Source organism: Carassius auratus, chromosome 13 (genome assembly GCF_003368295.1).
Source record: "Carassius auratus strain Wakin chromosome 13, ASM336829v1, whole genome shotgun sequence".
Lineage (NCBI taxonomy): Eukaryota > Metazoa > Chordata > Actinopteri > Cypriniformes > Cyprinidae > Carassius > Carassius auratus.
In genome coordinates this window covers 25,561,151-25,584,969 of record NC_039255.1, presented here as the reverse complement: position 1 = coordinate 25,584,969, position 23,819 = coordinate 25,561,151, and the positions used below count along the sequence as shown (strand labels likewise).

At 45.3% G+C, this 23,819-nt stretch overlaps 1 protein-coding gene across 1 annotated transcript; it reads right to left on the bottom strand.

The window, feature by feature from the left end:
* Positions 1-3,732: 3,732 nt before the first annotated feature.
* heatr5b (HEAT repeat containing 5B) lies at positions 3,733-22,018 on the bottom strand. The gene is made up of 36 exons (XM_026279290.1): positions 21,887-22,018; positions 21,489-21,619; positions 21,198-21,409; positions 20,706-20,814; positions 20,472-20,621; positions 19,690-19,861; positions 19,001-19,155; positions 18,643-18,892; positions 18,021-18,176; positions 15,457-15,707; positions 15,110-15,221; positions 14,869-15,021; positions 14,680-14,779; positions 14,027-14,140; positions 13,779-13,938; positions 13,528-13,703; positions 13,190-13,295; positions 12,920-13,110; positions 11,911-12,070; positions 11,640-11,829; positions 11,077-11,246; positions 10,848-10,995; positions 10,581-10,760; positions 9,538-9,798; positions 9,252-9,433; positions 8,768-8,836; positions 7,972-8,151; positions 7,660-7,891; positions 6,775-6,966; positions 6,576-6,703; positions 6,341-6,485; positions 5,962-6,225; positions 5,608-5,826; positions 5,378-5,529; positions 5,064-5,277; positions 3,733-4,773 (listed from the first exon to the last, which is right to left on the bottom strand). The coding sequence occupies exons 2-36, from the start codon at positions 21,612-21,614 to the stop codon at positions 4,466-4,468; spliced, it is 6,087 nt and encodes a 2,028-aa protein (XP_026135075.1). The 5' UTR covers positions 21,615-21,619; positions 21,887-22,018; the 3' UTR covers positions 3,733-4,465.
* Between the last annotated feature and the right edge of the window lie 1,801 nt (positions 22,019-23,819).

Sequence of the window (23,819 nt, the reverse complement as noted above, 5' to 3'; positions counted from 1 at the left end):
AAAATGTGGAGTTTAAAGGGACAGTTCACCCAAAAATGAAAATTACTCAAGTGTATATGTCATTATTCTATCAGACTAATAGAATCAGAGTTACATTAAATAATGTCCAGGCTAATGCATGCTTTACAACGGGAGTGAATGGTAGCCCACATTTTGAAGACCAAAAAATTGCACCCATCTATTATAAAAAAACTTATGTATAACTAATGTTTATAAACCCTAATTTTATGAACCCTAAACTCTAGCTTCCGCTAACTGTTGTACTCACATTTGGTGGCATCCAGCGGATGATGTAGGACACAGGCGTAGCATAAGCTCTGGTGAGAATATGCTAATCTCGTGAGAAACAAGTTTTGTTTAGAGCACAGGAAAACCATTGTCCTCTTGGCTTACTGTATATCGAAAACCTCCTAAACATTTTTTTTACAAATCCTTGTTTTGTAGTACTAATTCCTGACCAGTGTTTTGTTTTGCTCTCTCCTCTGCGCTTCCGTGTTTCTTCACGGCGTTAGCCAACATCATCCGCTGGACACCTCTCTCTCATGAATGTGTGTATGACAGTTAGTGGAAGCTAGAGATTAAGGTTTATAAAGTTGTATAAAGTTGTCAGTAGGCCTTTATTTACACCCAAGAGCCATGTGGATTTCTTTTATAATGGATGGGTGCAATTTTATGGACTTCGAATTTTGGGCTACCATCCACTTCCATTATAAAGGATAGAATAGCCTTGACATTATTTAGTATAACTCTGATTGTATTTTTCTGAAAAAAAAAACATCATATACACATAGGATGGCTTGAGGGTGAGAAATGGGGTAATTTTAATTTTGGGGTTAACTGTCCCTTTAAGTCCAAAAAGAACCAGTCCAAAAGAACATCCCAAAAGAAACAGGCTACCAAATCTAAAATGTAATCAACTAAACTGCACTGAACTGCAGATTAGAGCCACAATCAAACACACAATGGCAGGAAACAGGAAACACAGCTCAGCTAATGAGAATTTGCAGTGAGTGAATGAACGGTCCGGTCATTTGGACATACAAACAGGAAATGAAGCAAAGGTGATGGAAATGAGGGCGTGAGAACCTGTCAGTGATCAGCTCATACAGAAGGCTCACAGGTCTCAATGAGCCCAAACAAACACATACTGTTCTCTACCGAACACTGATTCCTGAAACATTGAAACTATTCCTCTCTACTCTCTCTGACAGTTGATGACTTTGGCAGCTATACGATGGCATCCATCAGCAACCAGTTCTCTACAACCAACCTTCACCCACACATTTCCACTCTTCTTTCTCACCCCTCAAAGAAAACAAGGTCTCCAAAGTTATCTGTGCCAGCCGTCCAATGTCCGATCCCCTCGCAGCTACTAAATCTCACCCACACTAGTCACTCTTGACTCACTTTATCAGCACATCTTTCACTACTGGCTACTTTCCCACTGCATTAAAGCTGGCTCGGGTAACCACTGCTCAGGCTACGTCCACATTAATCTGGATACATTCTTCTCTACACATCTTTTTTATTTATATTTTAGTCTTTCTTCTTCAATGAGTCCAGCGAAAACAGAGATTTAAACAAGTGGACAAATTTTTAAATACAGCTTTCACATTGTAGTGTGATCTATTGAAGGCGTATGAAAATGATGATGCATATTGTACCCACAGACATATATGGTTGTGCCTGCTATTTATTTCAAGAATAATGTTGCTAAAGATATGTATTTGTCACTTTACATAATATTTATATTACATTTCTGCAACGATCACAGAATGAATGATCGAAACAGATTAATATAATTTTTTTTTTTCAAATTTCTTGAGCTAACTGCAAACACATGTGATGGGAGTCTGTAATTATTTATAAGTATTACATCATAAAAGTGCAACACATATTTTGGGTCCTTTAAAAGTCTCTCCACCATCAAACTTTGCTGGGCAAATATAACATGTTTTTTTTTTTTTTTTTTTTACAGTTGGATTTAAAAAAGGTTTGAAGTTGGGACACCAGCGGGGTTATCTTAAAGTTAAGACAGTTTTTAGGGAAAAACCAGAGGTCAAAAGATAAGGATAAGGCTTTCCTTGTCTTCCAAGGAAAACTGCACCACTCCAGACTCCCTCTGTGTGGGCTTTGAGCCCCCTTGCTATGGGACATCATTTCCAGAATGCAGGAAAAGCAAAGCACTGTAGCAAGCCACCAACTCAGCAGAATAACCTCCCCTCTGCTAAGCCCTGGAGAAATAAACCCCAAAACCCTCTGAGACTGAACACCTGGCATTAGGCACTTGCTCCTTTCTGTTTAAGCCAGAATTGGTCAAATTGGATGCCTCTGTTAAACGAGAGTATGGATCCTCTTTACCATAGGTGGATTTAGTTTGGAAAGGCACACACCTGAGTATATAAGGGCCCACAAATTACATTGCTTTGTCAGGACAAAAACCAAGCCTTGAAGTCCAAGGAACTGAAATGTTGATCCGATTTTCAAGGCATTGAGTAGATGCCTTTGGCGGAGATGGTGACCACCATGGTGAAACATGAAGGAAGAAGATTCATAACTCTTGGTGGAGTCAGGGGACCCGTATATGCAAGGCAGAACTGACAGAAGAAGAACAGCTTTCCTGGCCATGACAATGAGACGATACACTAACTAAAGAACTAGTGACCACCACACTTAGAGAAGGCTCAGGACATACAGGACTACAGGACTAGGGAATTCTGGGAGAACTTCCACCCCACCCACTATGAAGGGGATTCTCACAGGTACACCTATTTAACATGTGCAGAAAAGTTACACCGAGGACCATCTATGGGCAGGTGTGCCTTGATCTGGGCATAGAAAACTGCACAGAAAGACTCATCTGATGCACCTTGTGTATGGTCCTCGAGTGAGCGTTATAGACCATTATAGAGTCGCTTATTCTGTACTGTCCCGGTAAGGAGTAGAGATAAACTGAGGCATGGATTGAAGTGCAGCAATTTATTAAAGAAGATCGAGGATGAAGACAAAAATGAGCCAAAGGGGAAACAAGAACAGAACAGCTTTGAAAAAAAAAACAAAGACAATAATCAACAGTGAACCGAGGCAACTCAAGAGTGATATAAACACAGGATCATGAGAAACAGAGACCAGCTAAACATAACCAAATACTCTGGCAACCAATGAAACCGGGCAAATGCAGGAAACCAGGAAGTAAAAGGCAGATACTATGAAACGAAATAAACCTCAAAACACAAGTACCTGGAACAGAATAAACTAGCAATGAGAGAAACAAACCTGGTTACTCAACATGTAAACGTCTCAAATGAAGATCTGTGGGGTTCATCACTCAGAAGATTAAAAAGGAAATCAAGTCAACTTCACATCAGTTAAATTCATTCAAGTGAAAATGCTCTCTTTAAGCCAAGATCATTTTTCAAATTATAAGACAATTTGCACAGTCTGCATTACTATATTCACTTCTGGTTGGGTGCTGTTCATAGATTGTGTACTTGTACTCTACATAATGAAAGTATAGTTAAATTACTCTAATAATCTGAAAAGCAAAGATGTGATTGAAGGAACTAGAAAAAGCTGTTTGTGAATCAGTGTCAGTGGAGAAAAGCCATACATTACAATAACTTGTGCTTGGGAGTCCTGAGCGGTGCATGCTATCAGACAACACGGACTATTTCAGCAGTCTTCATTACATCAGGCCTTGTGTTCAGCACAAAACAAAGCCAGGCAACACTTCTGTATGTTAGGTTTTATATCTGTTAGTTTAATTACATGAGAACAACTGAGCAGCTCATCAATAACTGTCAGAAATAGTGATCGATACATTATACGTGGACAGACAAATGTCATACATTATAGTTTTTCTTTAAGAATAACAGGAAGAAAGCAAACGTTACAATCAAGTTATTAAAAGCTCAAACACATTCTCTAAAACACAGAATAGACCCACACACTGCTACTACACTTACAGAGCTACACGCTTGGTCTGAATACACACAGCACAGGTCAAGCGCTTTACACTGAATAATCTTGAACAGTAGATTAAAACAACACTCATCAGTCAGACAAATCAGAAGGATCATATAAAGAAAGAAAAAAAGAGATTTAAATTATAATCAATAATAATATTACAAATAAAATAAAGTAAACACCAACATAGCAGGACAGTAAAAAAAAAAATACACATGGGAATGTAATAAAGGAATATTCAGGTAAATGGGAATTTGTCATATTTCCAGGTGTGTTATGTGAGCTTTGAAAAGGAAGTTCCTCATTTTGACCTTAGGTGCGTTTAAGGTGCGTTTCAAAGGTGTCCAAAAAACAAACAGGATGCTCCTGACAGCCTGAAGCTCATGCTAATGTCACTGTAACCTTTATTCACTTCATAAGACTGACTGAATTCACAGGAAGTAAGGAGCAGTCACATGACTCTGGAGCAGTGTGATGGACAGACGAGTGTGTGCAGCGTCTAGAAGAAGCTGGTCTTGAGTTTGATGGTGGGAGCCGCTTGTACAGTGGGCTGCTGTTGTCTGGCGGCGCTCTTGGCTTTACTGTTGGCCTGTCTGGATCTGATGGCCGCCTCCAGCCGGGTCTTGAGCTCCGGGGCCGCCCCGATAACAGTCTTAAAGGCAGCAGGGTACAGAGGACCAGTGTGCATCAGGCTCTGGAGGGCAGACTCGTGCAGGCCTTTAGAGGAGCTGGAGGCCGTGGAGAAGGTGGAGTCATCCAACAGGTACGAGATGAGGGTCGGGACCAGCAGAGCCAGCAACTGAACCCCTGTTTGAGACACACAGGAAGAGCTTCAGGAGAGGAAGCTGGATCACAGATTAACACGAAGGGGATTGTTTTTGGTATTCTCAAATCTGTTGTTCTGTAGAACCCTGCAAACTGTACAATTACACTGAAAAGAGTTTTAAACGTTTAAAAAGTGTCTAAACTATGAATCAGAGGAGAATGTGTGGAAAGCTCCGATCATGTTGAACTCTTAGACGTTTGAGTATCAGATTTGATACAGTAGACTCATAGTTGGGCCAGTGATTTTGTCAGTTAACCCTCTTAGCACTTACGGTTCTGCTCTTCCCCCATGGCCACGAGGCTCTCCAGCACTTTAACTCCTTCCTGTACGGCCTGTAGCTCCGCAGCTGTGGACGGGGGACTGTGCTCTACGGCCTTCAGCTTCTCCACCAGCAGCGGAGCCAGCAAGTGGATGTAGGGTGTGGAGAGACTGCGACACGAGTGCTGGAAGACCGACAGCAGCAGCTGGTAACAGCGCGCCTGAGTCTGCAACACACACACACACCAAAACAAGAGCTTTCATCAACACAACACACTCCTCCTCAGACGTCATCATCAGCATGAGAGCACAGTGTGTGTCGCTCACCCAGGGGTCAGCAGAGTTGAGTCCGTGTCTGAAGCGCTCGATGCAGCCCTCCTGCAGGACAGAGACCCCCACCAGAGCACTGCTGGCCGACAGCAGAAACAGCGTGACGGCCGTCAGCAGACTGACTTCATCCACGCCGGCTCCGCACGCGTCTACAGCAGAGAGAGAGCGTCAGACACAGTCGAGCCGAGCTGCTGATGCTGAACACAGACACACGTGCTCTCTCTCACCTGGCTGGGAGTGCTGCAGGACGGTGGCCAGACTGCTCCGGACCAGAGCGCTCCACTGCGGCTGGCTCTTAGCTGCCAGCGGAGAGCTGAGGATGGTCTTGATGGCCTGCAGAGCCGCAGACACCGGCGCACACACAGAGTTATCTGCCGTCTTCACCGCCGTGTCTCTCAGCACACCAGTGATCAGGAAGAGCACCGTGGGCAAGATGGTCATGCTTCCTACAGCAAGAAACAAAACCGCTTCGATTAACCCTAGAAATAATCCAGCAGATTCTAGGGTCTGGACATGATCATTCAAACCGGTGCTGGGTGAACACTGATGCTCTGAAGACGAAAGCTGACACAGATGTGTACCTGCAGGAGAGCAGAGAGAGGGCAGCTCGGCGAGGACGGTGACCGTGGCTGCCACCAGACGGTTGCTGTGGTCAGACAGCTGTTGAGGAGGATGTCTGACGCTCTCGCTGTCCTGAGCTTTCAGATGAGGCAGGTGACGCACCAGGATAAACACCAGCAGCTCCATCGCTGCAAACACCAGAGACTTCCCTGGAACAAGCTCGCCGGTTTCTCCTCCTTCACCGAGCGCTGACACACACTCCTCATCTCCACCAGCCTCTCCAGCTGACACACAACACACACACTCTTTTTAAACTATTTTCCTGTTTAGTGCTTCATGATGCTATCGCTCAGCACTGGCAGACAGTCACACACACACACACACACACACACCACCTACTCTTGCTGCTCCTGACGTGCTCCAGGTGCTCCTGGGCTGCCCGGATGGTCTTCTGCACGACGGTGGTCACCTGCAGCTGTACGCTGGGTGGGTCACGTGTCAATAAGAGCCGGTGAAGCACGTTGAGCAGCTCCACAGCCAGCAGCTGTCACACACACACACACACACACACTGCTGTTAGAAGACTTGACTACTGCCTGACGTGAAACACATGATGAAGAGGAAGTGCTCTGACCTGGTCCTCTGCGATGTGCGTCCGAGCGCTCGGTGAGTCCAGCAGCGTGCAGAGAGCGTGCAGACATGACATCACATCCTCGATGGGCTCCTCAGCCCGAGGGAAACACAGGAACTCGATGCTGATGCCTGAAACGTTACCGGACACATTAGAGCCCTTCACACACACCTGAAGTCCAAACGAGAGGTAGATAGTTTACCCAGGAGAAGGTGCAGTCTGTCTTTGACGAGGTCGTCGGTGTTCGCCGGAGCAGTGAGGGGGGCAGACTCTTCAGCCGAACCGAAGCCTGTGCTGCTGAGCCACAGCGCCTCTGCGTGCAGGACAGACGCCCAGGAGCTCCGGTAATGAAGCCTCGCCGTGTCTATGGTCTCGGGGGTGTAGAAAGCCCCTCCTGATGAACACACGGTTCAGAGACACTGCTGTTATCAGCTTCCACTGAGAGAGTACAACTCAACATCTTTAAGACCTGAACAATTACGATTAATCCAGAACAAACACACTCTTTAAACCATGTGTCACTCTCACGGATTAAACAGGCTCGGGCACATATTCAGTGAGGACTTAACACGTTTCTATCTGCAGAACATCTCTCTACCATCTAACAGACAAGATCACAATCCACCAACAACAGTAGATCATAACCTCTATCGGTCCCACTTTATATTAGGTGGCCTTAACTACTATGTACTTACATAAAAAATTAGTACAATGTACTTACTGTGTTCATATTGTATTGTAAAACACTTTTGCTGCTATTGAGGTGGGATAGGGGTAAGGTTAGGGAGAGGGTTGGAGGTATGGGTAAGTTTAAGGGTGGGTTAAGGTGTAAAGTATGGGTCAACAGTGTAATTATAAATGTAATTACAGAAATTAAATACAGATGTAACTACATGTCGTTTTTTTTTTAATATAAGTACAATGTAAAAACATGTATGTACAAAATGAGTACATTGTACTACATTATTAATTAAAATGTAAGAACATAGTAGTTAAGGCCACTTAATATAAAGTGGGTCCCCTCTATCTCTTGGTATAAATGTGTTGGGTTCCTTCAGAAGCAGGATCAGTGGTCCCCGGGCTTCACCTTCAGGAGGCAGCTGACTGGAGAACTCCGCCGGGAGAGTGAGCAGAGCGTAGTCTCTCAGCACCGCCAGCCACAGACGGCTGAGAGACGGCAGCTCCGGCTGAACCAGCGTCATCAGGCTGTCTGGAGGAAGAACGTCTCCTTCATCTCCCTCATCCTCCTCCTCACCCTGAGGACGGCGCGCAGGCCTGGACTGAGACTCCTTCTTTATGTTCATGGCCACGACGAACACCTGAGACAGAGACAGACTGTCAGTACAGCTGATGATAGAGCGGGAGGATCATGGATCATTAGCGCAGCTGCTGAACTCACCTCGGCCCATGCCTTCAGCACCGCCAGCTTCTCCATAGTAGTGGCGCTCTCACTGTACAGCTGGCTGGACGGGCTCTTCCCAGTCTGCACCTTGTCCAGAGACGACACCAGGAGCGTGTGGACGCGCCGCAGGTCATTGAGGTCACTGACCACACCGCTGCCGATCCACGCGCTGCACACCTGAACACACATGAGAGACAGAGACATCAGCTGATCAGTCACCGCACATCAACACACGCTCGCACGACCAGTGATGTGTGTTACGTCCATACATGTGATCGAGGGATCATCACATTTAACATGACTGTCCAGAACACATGTGATCACTGGATCAAGTCAGGTTCACAGTTCTCAGCTCACTTTGGGCTTTTCTGGAGGAGATTTTGGTCTTCTAGTTTTATCACTTCATAAATCAGAAAATACTGTCAACGGACAAAACAACACGTACAGTATTTCCATCATGTTTTAAAGAATAAAAAAAACAATCCCTCTCTAAAACCCTCAGAATATAGATGAATACAATAATAATAATAATAATACTGGAGCAAAACTGTGCAGTTTGTTGTATATAAGATGAAGTGATTTCTGACACTAGAAAAAGAAAAATGAGATAAAAAAAAAAAAAAACACTAGTCAGAAAGAAGCAAAATAGCCAAAATATCCATTTGCTCAGTCACTGGGGTAGTATCCTTTCAAAAGGTACAGAATAGAAGGTATTAATATGAGCCATTGAGGGGTAAATTAGGCAAGTTTCCTGAAGGCCAGGCTGTGCTGAGTGTAAGGGTGTAGCGTGTACCTGGCAGGCTTTGGCAGTGATGTCTGACGGTGTATCTGGGGAAAAGGCCGGTCGGAGCGCAGCACCAACCTGGGGATTGAGATAATGAGAGGAATTCATTAACATCAGCATGAAAAGACAATTCACCTCATCTATTTCTAAATGCACGTTCTAGATCCTGTTGTGAACATTCGTCATGCATGTGTTTTCCTCTCTGATGACGTATGCAGGACTTCTCCAGTCTCTCATGTTCACTTGAGTGTCACGCTCACGTCTCAACTGATGCAGTCACACACAACATAATTTCATCATCAATAATCTCGAAGCACATCACAATCTGTCAATAATTATACTATGACTAGCAAGGGGAAATGTTTACCCCACAAAAACTGTATTTAACTTCTTATGAAACACATTAAGTGAGTATGTTTGTGACACACGAGTGATGATCAAACTGAATGAGTGTATTCGTGAGGTTCACAGCACGAGGCACACAGAAACTGACGTTGGCCTGGTACTGCTCCAGTATCACATGACCGGGGAACTCTGGCTCGGGCACAGCGGCGAACTTCTTGATGATGTCCTCCAGAGCCTGCAGGCCGGCCATGCGCAGCTGGTTGCTGTGGTCCGTGGCAGCCATGAAGGCCATACGAACCAGATCACACAGGTGCAGCACCAGGAAGTCCCCTGCAGAAGACAGGTGCAGCTAAATCATACTCTCTCCAGATCTGAAATAAAATATCATCTAGGATGACTGTTCTCCCCCTGCTCTGATGAAGACTCAGGTGTACCTTCAGGGTTTCTGGTCTTGGCGAGCCGTGCGGCGGCCAGGTCGAAGTGGGCCTTGTCTGCGTTCTCACACAGATGAATGATCCGGCACAGACAGTCAGCAGCAAACACTCGAGTGACCCAGCGCGGAGCCACGGACGGCTTGGACTTGTCATCCTGACCCAGTGATGTGAACATGATGTCATCGTCCATCTCATCCTTCTTCTCCGAGTCCTCCTCCTCGTCCTTCCTTCTGCCCACGGATGCAACCGTCCCCCCCACCTCTGCCACACAAGCACAGATGGAGTAACACATCCTGCAGACTACAGGAAACTAGGCACCGTTTCTAACACTAAACCCTAACCTTAAACTATATTACTTGGTCTTTTTATCTTCTTGAGAGTGTTTTTGTGCTGATCTATGCCTGTCTAACTCCCAAATGTTTCATATTCTGTGCAGCGGTCTGTGACAGAGATGAACTTTTTCACTACAAGGCAATTTCACATCACCAGATTCTTACATTATCAATAAATCTATCAAATGTACTGTTTTTGCGTAGCGAGTGACATACCCCGTCTCAGCTCGCACACTTAAATAACTAAGATAGTATTGTCATATCACTCACCCTAAAGTAAACAGACCCTGAGTGCACTGTGAAATAAAGTGAACCATGATAACAATCATTATTATTAATGTGTTGTGTGTGCATGAGTCACACAGCTCAGATTGTTCTTTAAGTGGTTTGTTACAGGACGCCTGGAGGAAAAGAAAACACTGAACAACTATCATAAGAAGAATTCAGAACACTGACTGTTACAACAGGGAAAAACTGGGCTGGATTTAGTGAAGACCAGTCTAAAGGATTAGGTATAGATAGAGTCGTTCAAAAGAGATCTGGATAAATGCATGAGGAAGCTTCACTCAGTTTCAGATCATTTCTTTCTATCCTACCGTGTAAAAGTCTAAAGTAATTAACAAAATGCATTATTGACTATCAAGACCTGGTTGTACTGGACTATATCACTATATCCGAGAGCTCAAAAGCAGTGGCAGTGAACGGCTGTACCTGTAGTAGCTGCCAGCACATCTTTGCAGAGCTTGAGCCAGTGAGGAAGCTTCCCCACAGCCAGAGACGAGAGCATGTGACCTAACGTGTCATGAATGTCCGAGCACAACTTCCTGTCCGTCTCCCGGTCCAGCATTCCAAACAGAACTCCTTCCAGACCCGTCTCTGTGATGTTCAGATCTGGAAAATGACCAAGAGATTAGAGTTTCTAGGACTGGATGAACCTGTGTGTGTGTGTGTGTGTGTGTGTGTGTGTGTGAGACGCACTGATGCTCGTGCTGTCCTTGCTGTCTCCTGCTCTCCTGGCGAGACTCATGGCGTACTCACAGACCTCTGCAGCCTCGCGCTGAGCCAGCTGCCGGAGACAGGCCACCGCGGCCCGCCGTAACAGCAGATGAGAGCTGCACAGATGCACCTGGACACACACACACACACAGTTAACTGCGTGTGCTCTCTGTGGGAGAGCGGTCTATTCCTGATGGTACGTGTCACTCACACAGAGGCAGGGCACCAGGCTGGACAGGTTGACGTGTCGCGGGGCGAACATGTGCAGCTGCTGCAGGCAGGAGATGGCTGCCGCCTGGACCAGAGAATCGGAGTGATCCTGCATGATGGCACAGCCCACCAGACACGACGAGCGGATCGTAGAGATGCTGACGCTGTTACCTGGGATCAACAAATGATACAACACTCCTCTCAACACAACTGATGCAACATGGGATGGGGAGAAATTCAAATGATGCACTGGTTACAACTAACAACTTGTGAAAACTGATTCATCCGGTGATTATTTCTTTGACTAATCATCACATTAGGACTACATTTATTCCACATTTTACTAACAAAACAAATTTTTCCTAACTGTCCCGATGTTTTTCTTTATGTAATATCCAGATAATGTACATCATGTATAATATAGTGTTCACTAAAAGACTTTGAGAAAGCATCAATCAAACACGAGCTGATCGAGTGGACAAAGTGTGCGCTGTGCATGAAATGTGGTGTGCTGTCTCTGTCTGGGAAATCAATCTGGAGTGCTCTGTGTGTATCTGTAGGTACCCTGCAGCTCTGGGCCCACGGTGGTGATGAGCGCTCCGAGACAGCGTCCCAGACACTGATGCACCTCTGTGTGTGACGGGGGGACGGTCAGCAGCAGCGTCAGCACCAGAGACAGCGTGGGCTCCACATAACCGCGGTACATGGGTCCGCTGGAGTCCACGATGAGAGCCAGGGAGTGCAGCGCCCAGGTCTGAAACAAGCACAGGATCTCCTCACACATCTGCCCTGACCAGCACAGTCTCTCAAACACCTGCGGTCTCTCGGAGCTCACCTGGACCTCGTGACACGTGGCGTCCTGGGCCAGCGCCAGCAGGATGCTCACACTGGTCTTGAGGTGCTGGCCCGAGCCAATGCCGCCCACATAACGGTGCAGACAGCCTAAAGCCAGAGAGTGACCGGTCCTGGACACCACGTCCCGCGCAGACTTCAGCCTGGACAGAAGACAGAGGACAGAGACACTCAAACAGGAGGAAACGGCCACAACATCCACACAGTGACAAAACCAGCGGTGACGGATGGAACAATCCAACTGACCCCTGACCCCTGACCATCATGTCTGTGAACGACCCCCTAGACCACTGGATAACATAGCAGCCAGGACACATTACCAGATACGGCTGGCTTTATGGGCCAATATTCACTCCACCAAACAGGAAGTGACTTCAAAACAGACTTCTTTTCTTAGTTAATAGCTAAACCTTTCTATTAATGAACATGGATATCCCAGGTTATTGTTTGTATCATTACTGTTCTTGTGTAGACTGTTTTATGCATGCTTTATAGTAGAAACACCAGTTAACATGACCTCACATATCGCATGTATGATATCTATGAATTGGTATTTTGATGTAAATAAGAGTGAATATGACATGCTGATACTTAAACAACATATTAGTGCTATAAGAATCGTTAACAGTTTTTTTCATCAGCACACAATCCAGTTACACATGTAAAATACCATACTGGAAGACAAAGTCTTAACTTTCCCTCTGAAAGTGTGGGTCACTGTTGTGTCCCCGACCGCTCGAGGCTCACATCAGTCTTCTGCACTGCTCTTACTCTTCTCAGACATTCACCCGCGCTGTTTAATTGTAATTATTTATATATATTTCCCTTTAGAGCTAATTTTCTACACAGTCGATTGGAAGGGTTGGGAACGGAGACCCAGTGATTTGATTGGCGTTCAGTTCATGGTTTTTGAACATTTGCGTTCTGCTTCTAGCCAATCTAGTGTACACCACAAGAAATGCTTTTAAATGTGACGATCTGAATGTGCATACTTGTCAAAGCTGTGCTGGGCCATCCTAGCGATGAAAGAGGCTTCTCCCACGACCTGTGCCATGCGTCCCAGAGCCTCTCCAGCAGCGCAGCGCAGGATGGGGTTGGGGTTGTCCAGCGCACCCATCACCAGCGCTAGAGCTGATTTCCGCACCTCCTCCGGACCCAGACTGCTCTTGTTCTCAGCCAGACCCTGAACACACAATCATCATCAGTACTCTGCTCTAGCATGATGAGCTACACAAGTAGATACTCCGGTCAGGACACGACACCTTGAGAGCGCTCAGCACCGCTGTGAATATGTTCAGCTGCACGGCCTGCTGACGGACTCCTTTCGCTTGTTTAATGCATTCAGCAAAGTGATCCAGCATCTGCAGCCTGGAACAGACCAACAACACATGACATAGATCACAAATGATGCACAGATGAACGGCTAATGCCATGAACACATCTGACATGAGGAGTTTACCTTCACGGAGGCAACATGCACTGTTGTGTATGTGTTTTTTTTTTACAGTTGGACTGATATAGTCTCACTATCGTCTGTGACCCCAAATAACATCAAACACATAAAGAGGAGGAAAGCCACCACACTGCTGACTGAAAGCACCTGTGTTTGAAAGAGACGTGTGGAAAGACGACTCCGAACAGAGCGACAGAGGCGTCGATCACGGACACCCCGAGCGGCAGCGGTCCGGGCACGGCCTCCACGGCAGGGATGCGCAGGTAGATGGAGGACGGGTCGTGTTCGAGAGCACCGCTGCCGGACGCACTGTTGGGCTGCAGCTGTGACACAAACACCGCAGTCAAAGAGGGGCACCATATTATCGGACCGCTATCGGTCATCTTTAAAGTAATTACCTGATCTTCGATGGACTTGTGATCGGTCTCCTGCAGCCAGGAGCCCATCAGCACGCTGTCGTCGTAATGACAGAGCGAGCGCAGCAGAGATGTGGTGGTGTTAGCCGAGTTATCTGTGAGCGTGAACTCTGCCACCAGCTCCCTCAGAAGAGCATTAAAGCTGCCTGTGGATCGAGAGAGAACCAGAACTCATCATCAGCTCTCAAGAGATCAGCGAGACCGCAGCAGTGAAGGAGTCTGTGGAGGACCTGCCTTCGTATGTCTTGGGCGGCAGCAGGGCCAGGATGTCGTACAGTCGCAGGCGCACCATGGCAGCACTGGCCTTCAGATGAGCTCCATGAACCTTGATCACTGCAGGAACACTGCACACCACAACAACACTTCACTACACCAAGGACAGACCGAATGCGTTTGTGCATTTCATCAGGGTTACCCAACACAGCAGAACACGAGAACCACTTGTCTATAAAGATGAAGGTCTATATTACTGTAGAAAGACTCAACCAATCTATAAAAGTCCACTTAGAGTTCTGAGTTTATATATAGTCATTTTGAATCAAGAATAGTGAATTCTCAGAATCTGGGCCTGGTGAGAAAAAAGTCTGAATTGTGCAACAGTTCTTGGAACTGCAAGAAATAAAGTCAGAATTGTGTTAATTAATAATGTGGTACAGGTCTTAAATCCAAAACTCCAAGTTTTAAACCGATGAATAACACTGTGTCCAGACAAGGTTACAGACACAAACACAGATGTTCTGGATAAGCTTCATAATTAAATGGGTGTGACAATCCAGATTAAAGCTGACTTCACTGTACATAACTCCGATCAGTTTCTCAGTTTGAGTCACCAAGCACTTCTCAGGCCCGATCATTTCAACAGAAACAGTGTAGTGTCACTCACTGAGACATCATGGTCATGGCACACTCGATGGGCGTCATCAGTCTGCGGATCACGTCCTCCGTCAGCAGCTCTGGACAATGAGCCACAAAACTGCGCATGGCTGCGAGGAACAAGTGATGTGAGCTTTACACAAGCGTATGGAGTAATACAGCAGAGTGTGTGACTGAGGGATGAACTGAGGTGTTTTACCGCACAGAGCGCCGGCGCGGCCCTCCAGCATCACCTGCCAGCTGAAGGAGTCTCCTCTGGCCTTCTCAGCCTCCAGCTCCTTCTGAGAGCGAGGGAACACGTTACGCCACAGCAGCAGCATCTTGGGCAGGTGGTAGCGCACTAAAGACGGCCCTGAGAGGACGACACATCGAGACGCTCACTACACTGCTGTTTAAGCCTGTCGGGAGTCTGAGAGAGGTCATGTGCTGGACGGACTCACCTAAGGTCATGAGGGCTCCCAGCAGCAGCCAGCCGGCTTGAGTCCGCTGGAGAGACAGACGGCTGTTCTGGGCCGCAGAGCGCAGCAGATCTTCAGCTATACTCACCACCATCTGAAACACACACACGAGCCGTTACACCACAGGAACCCGACACAGATCACAACACAGTACTTCTGAGACATTCACAAGCTGAACACAGGGCTGTGCTTTACTCTGAAACATGCAGCACATATTTAATCAGATCACAAGCTTTGAAACTTGATACTGATACTGTGATAATGAGTCTGTGTCTCGTGCAGCCCTAGTTATAGTCACATGACATGTGTCCAGCGTGACTCGTTCGGACCTTGCCCTTGGAGTGTGGGATGCCCAGAGGACACTGATGCACCCCCCCCAGCAGAGCGGCCATGGCGAAGCTGTATCCGCTCACAGCCTCGGGCGAGTTCTTCAGGTTGTTGATGCACTCGGCGCAGCGCTCCAGGAGAGGTGTGAGCTGGTACGGCAGAGCCACAGCCACGCAGCGCAGACACCAGGCCGCAGCCAGACGCGCAGCCATGCTCGGGTGCAGCAGCACGGATGTGACCGTCTCCAGAAAACCTGCCAACACAAGCACAAGACGTCCAGAGAGTGAGAGCCGGCCGGCTGGTCTGTGAACAGGGCCCACGGTGCGGGCGTGAAGGAGTTAACACGATAAATGACCTTTATTCTACAGTTTACCCACCCACATACTGGAACAAACATTTCTGCTCATCTTTAAACAACAATATTTTTCATGAAGAGAGGTTTGGATTAAACTGATTGACTCGCAATGACATGATGGCAGGATCTTCATTTCTGGGTGATCTCTCCCTTCAAATAAGGGTAATATTTCCAGTGAACATTTCAATTTAAGCACTTCAACTACAGACAAGCTACCCTTCTGAAAAATAAGATGCATAAGCTACTAAGAAAATGTGTTTAATAACTCTGAAGCTATGGCGATATTTCTATGGTGTAAATTTCAGATTACTGTGTATCTGATAAATACAGGTGCTGGTCATATAATTAGAATATCATTAAAGTTGATTTATTTCACTAATTCCATTCAAAAATTTTAAACTTGTATAACATATTCATTCACTACACACAGACTGATATATTTCAATTATTTCTTTTAATTTTAATGATTATAACTGACACCTAAGGAAAATCCCAAATTCAGTATCTCAGAAAATTAGAATATTGTGAAAAGGTTCAATATTGAAAACACCTGGTGCCACTCTCTAATCAGCTAATTAACTCAAAACACCAGCAAAGGCCTTTAAATGGTCTCTCAGTCTAGTTTTGTAGGCTACACAATCATGGGGAAGACTGCTGACTTGACAGTTGTCCAAAAGATGACCACTGACATGTTGCACGAGGAGGATAAGACACAAAAGGTCATTGCAGAAGAGGCTGGCTGTTCACAGAGCTCTGTGTCCAAGCACATTAATAGAGAGGCGAAGGGATGGAAAAGATGTAGTAGAAAATAAGTGTAGAAGCAATAGGGATAACTGCACCCTGGAGAGGATTGTGAAACAAAACCCATTCAAAAATGTGGGGGAGATTCACAAAGAGTGGACTGCTGCTGGAGTCAGTGCTTCAAGAACTACTACACACAGACGTATGCAAGACATGGGTTTCAGCTTCGCATTCCTTGTGTCAAGCCACTCTTGAACAACAGACAGCGTCAGAAGCGTCTTGCTTCAAAAAGGACTGGACTGCTGCTGAGTGATCCACAGTTATGTTCTCTGATGAGAGTAAATTTAGCATTTCCTTTGGAAATCAGGGTCCCAGAGTCTGGAGGAAGAGAGGAGAGGCACACAATCCATGTTGCTTGAGGCCCAGTGTAAAGTTTCCACAGTCAGTGATGGTTTGTGGGGCCATGTTATCTGCTGGTGTTAATTCACTGTGTTTTCTGAGGTCAAAGGTCAACACAGCCGTATACCAGGAGGTTTTAGAGCACTTCATGCTTCCTGCTGCTGACCAACTTTATGGAGATGCAGATTTAATTTTCCAACAGGAAATTTACCAATACCTGGTTTAAGGACCATGGTGTCCCTGTTCTTAATTGGCCAGCAAACTCACCTGACCTTAACCCCATAGATTTTCTGGTTTTCTGGTATTGTGAATAGTAAGATGTGATATGCCAGTCCCAAGAATGCAGAAGAGCTGAAGGCCACTATCAGAGCAACCTGGGCTCTCATAACACCTGAGCAGTGCCACAGACTGATCGACTCCATGCCACGCCGCATTGCTGCAGTCATTCAGACAAAAGGAGCCCCAACTAAGTATTGAGTGCTGTACATGCTCATACTTTTCATCTTCATACTTTTCAGATAGCCAAGATTTCTAAAAATCCTTTCTTTGTATTGGTCTTAAGTTATATTCTAATTTTCTGAGATACTGAATTTGGGATTTTCCTTAGTTGCCAGTAATAATCATCAAAATTAAAAGAAATAATAATTTAAATATATCAGTCTGTTTGTAAGGAATGAATATAATATACACGTTTCACTTTTTGAATGTAATTAGTGAAATAATCAACTTTTTGATGATATACATAGTTATTTGTTAATATAATGTTTAGCCTCCGTATTATATTTCCATTTGGAAGCATACGTTGCAGTCACATGAGGCTGCAGTTCCAAGTGCTTATATATAGTTACATGTGTTTTATGTATCATTTTAATGGTTATACGTGGACATCCATGTCTGGTTTTGAGAGACACACAGTTCTTTGTTGATGTTCACAGTTCAGTTGTGGGGGATAGTTCACTTGAGCATTGATGGTAATGATTTTGAAACACACAAAGACTTTTGATTTTGAATTCTGTCCAGCTTGAGCAAGACTGGCAGCCCAACACAGCATGGTTGTGTGCAATCTCCTACCGACAGATGGTTCCTGGATCAGAGGGGAAGCTGTAGCGCTCAGACTCCGGACCAAACTGCCCAGCTCTTTAAGAGCACACACCATCACATGCTGACTGGCCGACACGTCTGCGGCCCCGGCCCGGCCCTCACTGCTGGGGTCGTTCACTACAGCCTCTGAGACAGAGAGAGAGGGAGAGAGGGGGGGGGGGGGGGGAGAGTGACGGAGAGAGACAGAGAGAGAGTGGGGGGGGGGGTGAGAGAGAGAGGGGGAGAGAGAGACGACACATGGTCAGGAGGTCTAACACTGCTCCGAGTGATTATTACACATCACATGAACACTGCCTTCAGAAAGCAGCACGCTGTTATTAAATGGGATTTAAGTCATTATCTAAAACTCAAGAGTATGGAGACCTCGTCACTGCTATTAAAAAACTCAATAGACGCCAACTCAGAGATTGACTGTGGTCTTCAAATGTACTTCAAATTGTGTTTAACAATGTATCCAGGAAGAAGGAGAAGGTGTTTTATCAAAAAAGAGGAACCTTTTATGTTGAACCTGAATCTAGATCTTAATGGGACACTGTCGAGCACAGCTGTGATTTAGACAGAGGAAGTGTCTACTGTGTGACCTGTATCTTACCCACGGCTCTCATCTGTTTGCTGATGGCCAGGCAGATTTCCTTCGCAGCAGCTATTTGAGCTTTCTCTCCCAGCAGACCGCCCAGTGACGCCCGCAGGGCGAAGGACACGCAGCGGCGGGAATACACCGCCTCCACGTGAGTCTGTGTGGCCCGCGGATGAGCCACCAGCTCCAGCAGATGAGACAGAAACACAGCGAAGTTACGCTCCAGCCACTGACCGCCCAGAGTGGTGACGAACACTACATACGCCTGTGGAGACACACACATGGCCAGCATGACCTCGACTGAAACACTTCTGCTGCTGCACGCGTCAGAATCAATCTCTGTCAGAGTCAGAGCGAGTGTTTTCAGTCTCACCTGAGTGACCCCGACTCGCACCTCACGGCTGACTGAGGCTCCTTTCAGCATCTCTCCTCCGCTCTTCAGGAAGCCCGAGCCTCCTCGCAGGAAGCCCGTGGACATCAGCTCCAGAACCTCCTCTAGAGTCGCCCGCTTCACGTTCTGACGCATGACTGAGAGCAGACACACCTCGCTGACATCAGTCACAGATCACTCCAAATGAGAGCAGAGGAAAGACACAAAACATTCCTGTGCAGATCACTAGAAAACACTCTTCAGTTTGGTCTCCAGCTCGCAACGTTACAGTAATTACAGACGACTGGGAGAATCAACAAGTATACATGCAATGTGCATCAATAAACATTTCGATAAAGTATGCAACACTGAGAGTTTTGCATGTTTAGTTTAGCAAGTGGCATCTCATAATAACGTAATCATTTTTAATCAAATTCTTTTTCACAAATGTATTTGCTTCCATCCACTGGATCAAATAATGAAATAAGGTGTTAGATTATGAGACATAGTTCTGCGCCGCATGCTCTGGTTGTAAACTGCACAGCATGAAGTAATACTCCACTTACACCTTGCAAACAGAAAACAAACCAGACTGTGCAATGCAGACTGAGAGAACAGTGTGACGGTGTTATTTCCTGCATATGCCGTGGTGGATGAAAATACATCATGTACACACAAAGGTGTGAGCTGACCTGTGGCCTGTTTGGGCATGAGCGCTGTGGCCATGGCGGTTCCCAGCAGTGTGGACACAGCCACACGCACACTGTACGTAGATCCTTCCAGAGCTTTGAAACACAGCGTGGCCACGTTCTCCAGTTCAGTGGTCCAGATGAACACAGCCTCGTTCTGCAGCTCTAACAAACACTGGCCAAACACAGGAACAATCACATGAGCATCCATCAGCCACAGTGAGCTCTGCTAGACATCCACTCACACGATCTGTGCACACACTACCACTCAAACCTTCAGGCGCAAGTCTCTTCTGCTCAAGGCTGCATTTCAATGATCAAAAATACAGTAAAAACAGCACAATTGTGAAATATTATTTCATTCTAAAATAGCAGTTTTTATATGTGAATATCTGTTCAGAAGTCATTTATTTCTGTGTATTTTCAGCATCATTGCTCCAGTCTTCATTGTCACATGATCTTCAGAAATCAGAATAATATGAGGATTTGCTGCTCAAGAAAACAGCTGTGCAGCCCAATATTTTTGTGAAAATGGGATGCATTTTATTTTTCAGGATTCACAGATGGATAGAAAGTTCAAAAGAACAGCATTTGTTTGAATAAAAATCATTTCTTTTGCAAAATAAAATTAAAAAAAGAGCTGCAAAATAAAAATGACAGCGATGTTCAACAAACTGACCGTATTACATGTATTAACAAATAACAGGAAACTGCAATCAAAACTCATTGTGTTGAGTGTGTGTCTACATCGGTCTGTTTCCTCTGGATGCTGAGAGACGTCTCACCTTGGCCACGGCGCAGCGGACGGCCATGGATCGGTCTGTCAGCAGCGAGCGGGCGTTCTTGTAGATGTCTCTGTGACAGGAGGCCGCTGCGCCCCCCAGACCCCCGAGCACCTTCTGCAGACTGAGCAGGATCTCACCTCGACCCTGAGACTGACACACACACACACACACACACCTCAGCTTCAGAGACCCCCCGCGCTACATCTGACTGCAGAAGACTGAGACCTGCTGTACCTCGGAGCTCTTCAGAGCTTTCAGCAGGTTATTGATGGTTTCAGGAAAAGAGCTGCCCAGCATTCGGCCCATCCTCTCATAGAACGCCCCGACACACGCCACCGCAGCGCTGCGACACACACACACACACACATATACTCCAGCTCCAGCAGACAATAGACAAAACACTCAACAGCCCTGTCTATACAGACACAATACACTAGTCAGCATCTGAAGTGGATCAACACCTTTCATCAAAATGTGTTCTTGTCTTACGACAACTTTGATTAACTTTTTTGATCCACTTCAAATGTTGACTACTATATATAGAGCTATACCGTCATCTAGTGGCTACATTAAGGCATGACACATAATTATATTTTTTTCTGGCCAATAGATAGATCTAGATCTATAATTCTCTTATTTGAATGGGGTCTTAAATGCCCTTCCAGCTCTTTAACCCCTCCGTGGACTGTGAGTTGCAGACACGTGCCCGCGCGCGCGCACACTCACAGTTTGGTGGGCAGGTAGGCGGCGGTGTCGTCTTTGCTCTTGATGATGTCGTTGCACTTGTCGAGCGTCTGGAAGACGGTGAAGGTGTCTCCGATGCTGTAGAGCACCGCCAGGTTCTTGGCCAGCAGTTTCCTGGTGGGGGGCCCGGGAGAGCTGCTGATTAACCCTGTCAGCTGCTCCACCAGCTGCTTCTGCTTCTCCTTCACATCCACCTGCGCGGGCACGAGCACACGCCTCGGGTCAGACAGTCGTTTCTGACACTAGTTCACTCTAACAGACAGAGGGCTTTACCTTGTTGGCAGCTATGAGCACTTTGTCCAGGAACCGGAGCCACTCGAAGATGAAGACGGCTCTCTTGGCTTCAGTGATGTGAGCCAGAGCCTCTTCATTGAGCAGCAAACTGTGCGCCAGCTCCATCCTGACTGAACACACACACACAGTCACTGTCAGCTCTGTCTAACACCTGATCGAGTGAACACTGCGTGAGGCTGCTCAATGACAACAGCACAATTGTTCATCCTCATCTGTAACGACATTCATGGCCTAGACCGAGCAGCTAACGGACTATGTTTTCAAAGAAACTGCTTAAAATGAAGCGTTTATTAATCCAGAGCGGGTTGGGAGTAATGACACAGGGTTATGTATATAAAAACAGCTAGATCTAGTTGATGAAGTAAAGGTTATCTTACCTGCTTTCCGTGTTGCGAGCGTTTATGTTTGTGTTGAGATTGATAGACAGGTTCCTACGAGTCACTTCCGCTTTCACAGCCAATGAATGGAGAGACCATATGTCTATGGGAGAGACTTTTACTGTCTATGGTCACGCTCGAGGAAGTGAACGTAACTTCCTGCAGGTGGTGCTCAGAGGCATAGACATATATGTCTATGGTTATTTATATGTCTATGCTCAGAGGCCCAGACGATTTCGTGTGTACGCCAAACACTGACATGTTTAATAATTAAAATATAATAATCCCACACGTTCTTATTTACTATATTAAAACCTGTCCTGCATCAGCTGAAATTATTTTTAATAAAATCCGAATACAGTAATCACAAACGACCGTCTTTGGTTGCTGCTCTCAGCGCTGAGAAAAGTAACGGAGGACATGTGACTATTACAGGACGGGTCCTGCAGAGGTATAGAAATCGCAACCCGAGCTCTGGTGAGATATATCCATCTGCAGACCCGCAGCACAGCCGTTTCAGAACCGCTGTTTCAGAACCGGAAGCGAGGAGCGGAGCTTACGTACTTACCAGAGCAGCGCCACCCACGGTTTTGAAGTATAATTGGCTTTTATTCATAAGAAATGTTATACTTTATGTGCGCATGTTACAACGACACATTAAAAAAAAATTGTTTAATATAATTGTATATACTTATTCATTTAATTGCATTACGTGAGCTATTTCCTCGAGTTCGAGATAATAAAAATTAATTGAAACTTAAGGCATTTTATATGAAATATACTTTAATCACAACATAAAAAAATATACTTCAAAGCAAAGAACATGTGTATCATGCATTTCACTACAAAAAAATTAAAACATTGCTGTAAAAATCTTCAAACACACAAAATTTTAAAAGAAACAAATCAAAAACTAGATAATTAAAGTTTATGGAATAAACTTGCTAAACAATTTGCCATGACAATTTTGTATAAAATGAAAATGACAATTTACAAAACAAACAATTCACACATTGTCATGACCATATGGCATTAATTTAAATAAAATGTATCAAATGAACAGTTCAGTTTTAGGCCCATTTTGTCATGACATTCTTGTATAACTAATTCCATGTCATCCCTGAACTGAAAAAGAAACGTAAAGGGCTCCCTCGAAGAGTCTGTGCTTTCACTGAGATCATTGAGGGCCTTTTCCTTTTCCTCCTCAGTCATGGTGAGGAAAAGAGGCTCTTCCACCGGCCCTCTGAGCAGATGGTTATTGGAATCAATCCATTTCACAGCTTCTGCCATGTCTCGGATTACTGGTAGCTCCTTGATTACAGAATATTAAAGAAAAAATTAATTTTTACATTTCTTACAGATGTTTATATATGTATGTATTTACATATGTATTTGTGTGTGATTAGTCAACATTTGAAGTGGATCAAAAGAGTTAATCAGTAAGTTGTCCTAAGACAAGAATGGTTATTGTTTTGATTTTAATACAACTTTGATGAAAGGTTTTGATCCACTTCAACTGTACATATGTGTGTATATATGGGCTTTATATCTGAGACATACCTCACTGCTGCTAAGCTCAGCTGGTTCTCTGTGTGGAAGAGCCTCTTGAAGGGTATCTGCACTGTAATATACATATTTTGGTTCATTTAAAAATGATCAGAAGGGGGTGCAAATGAAATGGTGGGCTGGAGGAAATGTCCAGTATTTACCTTTCAGAGAAAACCCCAAAGTTCTCTAAAAGAATTAGAGTCCACAATCTCCGAATCTTTGGCATGTCACACTGGAAGAAAAAGGAAAAAAAATAACTGAAATATTAAAATATTAACAGCTACAACAACATCAGTTAAACACATTTACTTTTATAATTACTTACAGATGTAAAATCAAAGGGTGCTCCCAAGGCAAGATGTAGAGCATACTGGAATAAAAAAAA

Excerpts from the sequence above, each read along its gene's own strand:
- heatr5b (XM_026279290.1), bottom strand. The coding sequence starts at position 21,614 with ATGGAGCTGGCGCACAGTTTGCTGCTCAATGAAGAGGCTCTGGCTCAC. Across the intron at positions 13,111-13,189 it reads CGGTGCTGAGCGCTCTCAAG|GGTCTGGCTGAGAACAAGAG; the intron begins GTGTCGTGTCCT and ends TTGTGTGTTCAG. Across the intron at positions 8,837-9,251 it reads TGGAGCAGTACCAGGCCAAC|GTTGGTGCTGCGCTCCGACC; the intron begins GTCAGTTTCTGT and ends CTCAATCCCCAG.